Genomic DNA, 7,500 nt, shown 5'->3' with positions numbered 1-7,500 from the left:
GTTTGGAATGAATGATATCACTTTAAAGGTTTGGAATGAATGATGTCACTGTAAAGGTTTGGAATGAATGATATCACTGTAAAGGTTTGGAATGAATGATATCACTGTAAAGGTTTGGAATGAATGATATCACTGTAAAGGTTTGGAATGAATGATATCACTGTAAAGGTTTGGAATGAATGATGTCACTGTAAAGGTTTGGAATGAATGATATCACTGTAAAGGTTTGGAATGAATGATATCACTGTAAAGGTTTGGAATGAATGATATCACTGTAAAGGTTTGGAATGAATGATATCACTGTAAAGGTTTGGAATGAATGATATCACTGTAAAGGTTTGGAATGAATGATGTCACTGTAAAGGTTTGGAATGAATGATATCACTGTAAAGGTTTGGAATGAATGATATCACTGTAAAGGTTTGGAATGAATGATATCACTGTAAAGGTTTGGAATGAATGATATCACTGTAAAGGTTTGGAATGAATGATATCACTGTAAAGGTTTGGAATGAATGATATCACTTTAAAGGTTTGGAATGAATGATATCACTGTAAAGGTTTGGAATGAATGATATCACTGTAAAGGTTTGGAATGAATGATATCACTGTAAAGGTTTGGAATGAATGATATCACTTTAAAGGTTTGGAATGAATGATGTCACTGTAAAGGTTTGGAATGAATGATATCACTGTAAAGGTTTGGAATGAATGATATCACTGTAAAGGTTTGGAATGAATGATATCACTGTAAAGGTTTGGAATGAATGATATCACTGTAAAGGTTTGGAATGAATGATATCACTGTAAAGGTTTGGAATGAATGATATCACTGTAAAGGTTTGGAATGAATGATATCACTGTAAAGGTTTGGAATGAATGATATCACTGTAAAGGTTTGGAATGAATGATGTCACTGTAAAGGTTTGGAATGAACGATATCACTGTAAAGGTTTGGAATGAATGATATCACTGTAAAGGTTTGGAATGAATGATATCACTGTAAAGGTTTGGAATGAATGATATCACTTTAAAGGTTTTGTTTTTGTGTTGAACCTTTGACGAGATGACATGAAACAGCATGAATGTGATTTGGGAAAAAAAATATTATTTCATCTACAACGACAATGAATAGATGTTGGAATGGATAATAACATAACATAATAACATAATAACTCTTAACATTGCACATCTCCAGACTTGAATGAGTGTGTGGAGAACCCAGGCATCTGTAACAACGGACACTGCATCAACACAGACGGCTCCTTCCGCTGCGAGTGTCCAATAGGCTACACTCTCAACTACACTGGAGTACACTGTATCGGTGAGACACACCCCTACACAACACACCTATTCTATATGAATTAACTGCCTGTAGAGTTATCAGGAAACCTGTTCCACAGTCAACTACACTGGAGTACACTGTATCTGCCTATAGTGAAACCTGACAGTCAACTACACTGGAGTACCCCACAACCCTACACAACACACCTATTTACTGCCTATAGAGTTTTTTCCACAGTCAACTACACTGGGGTACGCTGCATCGGTGAGACACAACCCAATACAACACACCTATTTACATTTTTTTTTATATATTCAAGTTTTAAAACACTCACCTAGTGGTCAATACAAATTTAAATACATGAACGATTTAGAACCAGCTCCCTTTAGTTTCCATTCAATTTATTATTTTCATGTTAGGAGAAGAGCAGAAGGCACTAAACCAATGTGAGATTTGATGCAGACCATGTTAGGAGAAGAGCAGAAGGCACTAAACCAATGTGAGACGAGATGCAGCCATGTTAGGAGAAGAGCAGAAGGCACTAAACCAATGTGAGACGAGGTGCAGCCATGTTAGGAGAAGAGCAGAAGGCACTAAACCAATGTGAGACAAGATGCAGAACAAAAATAATATGAGCAATTAGGAAGAAAAAGGTGCAACTTTATTCACGTTACACATTGGCAGCCAAGAGTTGAATTCCAGTGTAGCCTCGTGCATAGTGTCCAGCCTAAACTGACACTGAACAAAAATATAAACGCAACACGTAAAGTGTTGGTCCCATGTTTCATAAACCGAAATAACATTTTCCATATGCACAATTTTGTTTACAGCCCTGTTAGTTAGCATTTCTCCTAGGCCAAGATAATCCATCCACCTGACACGTGTGGCATATCAAGAAGCTGATTAAACAGCATGATCATTACACAGGTGCACCTTGTGCTGGGGACAATAAAAGGCCACTCTAAAATGTGCAGTTTTGTTACACAACACAATGCAACAGATGTCTCAAGTTTTGAGGGAGTGTGCAATTGGCATGCTGATTGCAGGAATGTCCACCAGAGCTGTTGCCAGAAAATCGAATGTTCATTTCTTTACCATAAGCCGCCTCAACATAATTTTTGAGAATTTGGCCAACCGGCCTCACAACCACAGACCACTTGTAACCACACCATGGGATCATGTGAGACCAGCCACCTGCACACCCGATAAAACTGTGAGTTTGCGCAACCGAAGAATTTCTACACAAACTGTCAGAAACCGCCTCAGGGAAGCTCATCTGCGTGCTCATCATCCTCACCAGGGTCTTGACCTGACTGCAGTTCGGCGTCGTAACTGACTTCAGTGGGCAAATGCTCACCTTCGATGGCCACTGGCACGCTGGAGAAGTGTGCTCTTTACAGATGAATCCCGGGTTTCAACTGTACCGGGCAGATGGCAAACAGCGAGTATGGCGTCATGTGGGCGAGTGGTTTCCTGATGTCAACATTGTGAACAGAGTGCCCCATGGTGGCGGTGGGGTTATGGTATGGGGCAGGCATAAGCTACGGACAACGAATACAAGTGCGTTTTATCAATGGCAATTTGAATGCACAGAGATACAGTGATGAGATCCTGAGGCCCACTGTTGTGCCATTCATCCTGGTTTCTGATCCACGCCCCTACTTTCATATTATGTATCTATATTCCCAGTCATGTGAAATCCGTAGTTTAGGGCCCAATGAATGTATTTAAATTGACTGATTTCCTTATATGAACTGTAACTCAGTCAAATCTCATAAAATGCTCATATAACACAGGCTCTACCAGGTGGTGCTCATATAGGACAGGCTCTACCAGGTGGTGCTCATATAGGACAGGCTCTACCAGGTGGTGCTCATATAGGACAGGCTCTACCAGGTGGTGCTCATATAGGACAGGCTCTACCAGGTGGTGCTCATATAGGACAGGCTCTGCCAGGTGGTGCTCATATAGGACAGGCTCTACCAGGTGGTGCTCATATAGGACAGGCTCTACCAGGTGGTGCTCATATAAGACAGGTTCTACCAGGTGGTGCTCATATAAGACAGGCTCTACCAGGTGGTGCTCATATAGGACAGGCTCTACCAGGTGGTGCTCATATAAGACAGGCTCTACCAGGTGGTGCTCATATAAGACAGGCTCTACCGGGTCAGTGTTCATATAGGACAGGCTCTACCAGGTGGTGCTCATATAAGACAGGCTCTACCAGGTGGTGCTCATATAAGACAGGCTCTACCAGGTGGTGCTCATATAGGACAGGCTCTACCAGGTGGTGCTCATATAAGACAGGCTCTACCAGGTGGTGCTCATAGGTGCTCATATAAGACAGGCTCTACCCGGTGGTGCTCATATAGGAGCTATACAGAGGAAACACTCTACTACACCAGAATGCACTGTGTCCTCTAACCTTGACATACCTACTCTGTACTGTGCCATCTCATAGCGTCTATACTGAAGAAAACATATGGAGTTGACCAAACAATAAGGTTCATGCATCTAAATAACAGGTTTAATCTGTGTCTGGATAACCGCCCCATAAACTACAATAAACATTGTTTTTTCTGTGCAATACTGTGATCTGGAAATTCTACTGTAATCTTATCCTTGACTAGTCCAGTTACAGTGTGGTTAATTGTCCAACCGTGTGGTCCTGACCAGATGTTGACGAGTGTTTGGTGGAGAACCTCTGTGGCAACGGGACGTGCTCTAACGTGATTGGAGGGTTCGAGTGTAACTGTGAGGAGGGCTTTGAGCCAGGCCCCATGATGACCTGTGAAGGTGGGTGGTTAGTGGACATGTTGTCAATGTGGTGGAGATTTATTTCTTTAGTATTGTGTTGCAGTCATTGTAAATTTAAACATGTTTTCATCAAGTATGTGATTCAGTATTTAAAAAAAAAATTGTATATACTTTTATTTTCCGAGTTTTAGTATATTGAAAATCGAATAAAATCATGATCTTAACATTGGCAAACGTGTTTAATTGCAAATGGAACATATTATTATCATATTAATCTAGTGTGAAATGTTCAGTAGGAAAGTTAAACCATATGGATATAAATATATGAATATATAAATATGTGCTGGATGTATTGAAGGCAGGATGCAAATTTAAATGCAGAAATGTTCTAATGAGACTGATTATTTGCCTGAAGGTTGTGCTGTGTTGTGTGTGTGTGTGTGTGCATGGGATATCGATTTTGACTGCTCGTGTTGTCCTCTGTCTGTCTGTCTACGTCCCGTTCTCTGGGTCAGATGTCAACGAGTGTGAAATCAGCCCCCTGCTGTGTGCATTCCGCTGCATCAACACCTTCGGAGGATACGAGTGCATGTGTCCCGGTGGCTACACTCTGAGAGAGAACCAGAGGATGTGCCAGGGTGAGATGCACACGCTACACGCTACACACTTACACACATTATTACTCGTCACCCTGAAGGGATAGTTCAACCAAATCACGAGTCACGCTAACTCCCAACACACACACACACACACACACGGACGAACACGCTTACACACTCTACACACTCTACACACTCTACACACTCTACATACTCTACACACTCTTCACACTCTTCACACTCTGCACACTCTACACACTCTACACACTCTACACACTCTACACACTCTACACACTCTACACACTCTACATACTCTACATACTCTACACACTCTACACACTCTACACACTCTACATACTCTACATACTGTACACACTCTGCACACTCTACATACTCTACACACCCTTCACACTCTACACACTCTACCCACTCTACACACTCTACATACTCTACACACTCTACACACTACATACTCTACACACTCTACATACTCTACACACTATACACACTCTACACACTCTACATACTCTACACACTCTACATACTGTACACACTACACACTCTACATACTCTACACACCCTTCACACTCTACACACTCTACACACTCTACACACTCTACACACCCTTCACAATTTACACACTCTACACACTCTACACACTCTACACACTCTACACACCCTTCACAATCTACACTCTACACACTCTACACACTCTACACACTCTACACACTCTACACACTCTACACACCCTTCACAATCTACACACTCTACACTCTACACACTCTACACACTCTACACACTCTACACACTCTACACACCCTTCACAATCTACACTCTACACACTCTACACACTCTACACACTCTACACACTCTACACACTCTACACACCCTTCACAATCTACACACTCTACACACTCTACACACCCTACACACTCTACACACCCTACACACTCTACACACTCTACACACACTACACACTCTACACACACTACACACTCTACACACACTACACACTCTACACACTCTACACACTCTACACACTCTACACACTCTACACACTCTACACACTACACACTCTACACACTCTTCTCAAACGCTGCTGCTGCTCTGTTTACTATCTATCCTGATTGCCTAGTTACTTTTCTACATGTGCATGTTACCTCCATTACCTCCACTACTTCGTTCCCCTGCACATTGACTTGATACCGGTACTCCTTGTATATAGTTATTTAAAAAATATATATATTTATTTCCTTCTTTATTTTTGTATTATTCTTTTTTAAATGTATTGTATTGTAGAAACACCAGTATACATACAAGAAGTATACCAACAGACATATGCTAGTGGATACGGTAGCAGCGTAGCCTAGTGGTTAGAGCGTTGGACTAGTAACCGGAAGGTTGCGAGTTCAAACCCCTGAGCTGACAAGGTACAAATCTGTCGTTCTGCCCCTGAACAGGCAGTTAACCCAGTTAACCCACTAGGCCGTCATTGAAAATAAGAATATGTTCTTAACTGACTTGCCTAGTAAAATAAAGGTAAAAAATAAAAAATAAATACAACAAATTACAGATTATACAAAGACCTTAGTCAACACTTTTTTTTTGGTCACTACATGATTCCATATGGGTTATTTCATAGTGTTGATGTCTTCACTATTATTCTACAATGTAGAAAATAGTACAAATAAAGAAAAAAAAACCTTGAATTGAGTAGGTGTGTCCACACTTTTGACTGGTACTGTATGAATAGCTACTTGTAGGAACTGACCTTTCGAAAGCGGAGTCTGTTTATAACTTTTAACTGGTACTGTATGTGTCATCAGCCCCAGGAGATGTATTCTTGTTTAAGGTGGTCATTTAGAACAAATGACCTCTTCAACTATAATAGGGTCATCACATTGTGCCCTTTCAGCCTCCACAACTGATTTCACATCCCGCAGATAATACCAACAAACAAACAAATAAAGAGTTGAGGTCACCTCACAGTAGTTAGAACTATATACAAAACAACAGCTTTGTTTTTCCCATCATTTCTCCCCGTGGGGCATATAAAATATTAAAACAACTCAGACTATGGTGGGTTTTTACACACTTATCCAAACCTTTCACAGTAGCTGGACAAAGATCCAATATAAATACCAGATGGGAGAATGTCCACTCACCGTTTTACTGCTTTCAAATAGACCTGTGTTTTTTATGAACATAATCGGAACCATCTTACAGTTAAAATCGTGTTTTCTCGTCTCCAGAAGTTGCATTGCAAACACGCGACGTGAATCATTCTAATAAGTTTGGTTGTAATAAACTTAAATGAAAAACAAACTGTTTTTTTTATTTTTTTTTTAGCAAAACAACAAGTAAAAATGTAATGAGATGATAAAATCTCCAGGATAAATAAGACGCATGTCGAACCAACCTTTGGTTATAGAATGCTTAAGGGAGAGCTTGAGTTTTTTTACCATATGAAATGAACTTGTAAATACAAGGGTCACCGAGGTACTCATCTCTCATTTCATGATCGGCACGTAGCCTACTGTACATCATGGAAGTTTTTTTTCCCGCATGTCCAAAATGGGCTAAATTAATGTGGGCCTGTCTACAATGCTTAGATTAAAAAGGGAATGTTAGCTCACTGGTTTACTCCACTCAAACTTTTAATATTTTAATAAAGCTTTAGTGATTAAGATTGATTTTCCAAGCGGTCTCAGGAGCCAAACCCTTTATCGAAAGACTAAATCACGATTGCATTGGGCAGACAAAGAAAAGCCTTCATTGAGAGGAAGGGATGCTATGCTTGGTTTTTAATCTAACACATTTTTAAACATTTGTTTTTTATTATATCTAAATAGGAAGTAT

At 40.3% G+C, this 7,500-nt stretch overlaps 1 protein-coding gene and 1 long non-coding RNA gene across 5 annotated transcripts in view; both read left to right on the top strand.

Moving 5' to 3' along the window:
* The window catches only part of LOC118373458 (fibrillin-2), a 299,186-nt gene that overhangs the window by 258,499 nt on the left and 33,187 nt on the right, over positions 1–7,500 (top strand). Inside the window, exons 52-54 of the mRNA XM_052526019.1 lie at positions 1,199–1,324; positions 3,962–4,081; positions 4,558–4,680. Of these exons, the coding sequence (XP_052381979.1) occupies positions 1,199–1,324; positions 3,962–4,081; positions 4,558–4,680 (369 nt within the window). The remainder of the gene's footprint in view (positions 1–1,198; positions 1,325–3,961; positions 4,082–4,557; positions 4,681–7,500) is intronic.
* LOC127931709 (uncharacterized) lies at positions 3,071–3,808 on the top strand. 4 transcript variants are annotated; one of them, XR_008142579.1, is made up of 4 exons: positions 3,071–3,211; positions 3,242–3,321; positions 3,533–3,572; positions 3,603–3,808. It is a non-coding gene; the product is annotated as an uncharacterized LOC127931709 (long non-coding RNA). The 4 variants fall into 4 exon arrangements; XR_008142578.1 differs by lacking the exon at positions 3,533–3,572 and adding an exon at positions 3,352–3,391; XR_008142581.1 differs by having other exon boundaries at positions 3,096–3,211; positions 3,272–3,321.

Source organism: Oncorhynchus keta, chromosome 9 (genome assembly GCF_023373465.1).
Source record: "Oncorhynchus keta strain PuntledgeMale-10-30-2019 chromosome 9, Oket_V2, whole genome shotgun sequence".
Lineage (NCBI taxonomy): Eukaryota > Metazoa > Chordata > Actinopteri > Salmoniformes > Salmonidae > Oncorhynchus > Oncorhynchus keta.
The sequence above is the reverse complement of the archived record's forward strand: the minus strand, read 5'-3'. Positions and strand labels throughout refer to the sequence as shown.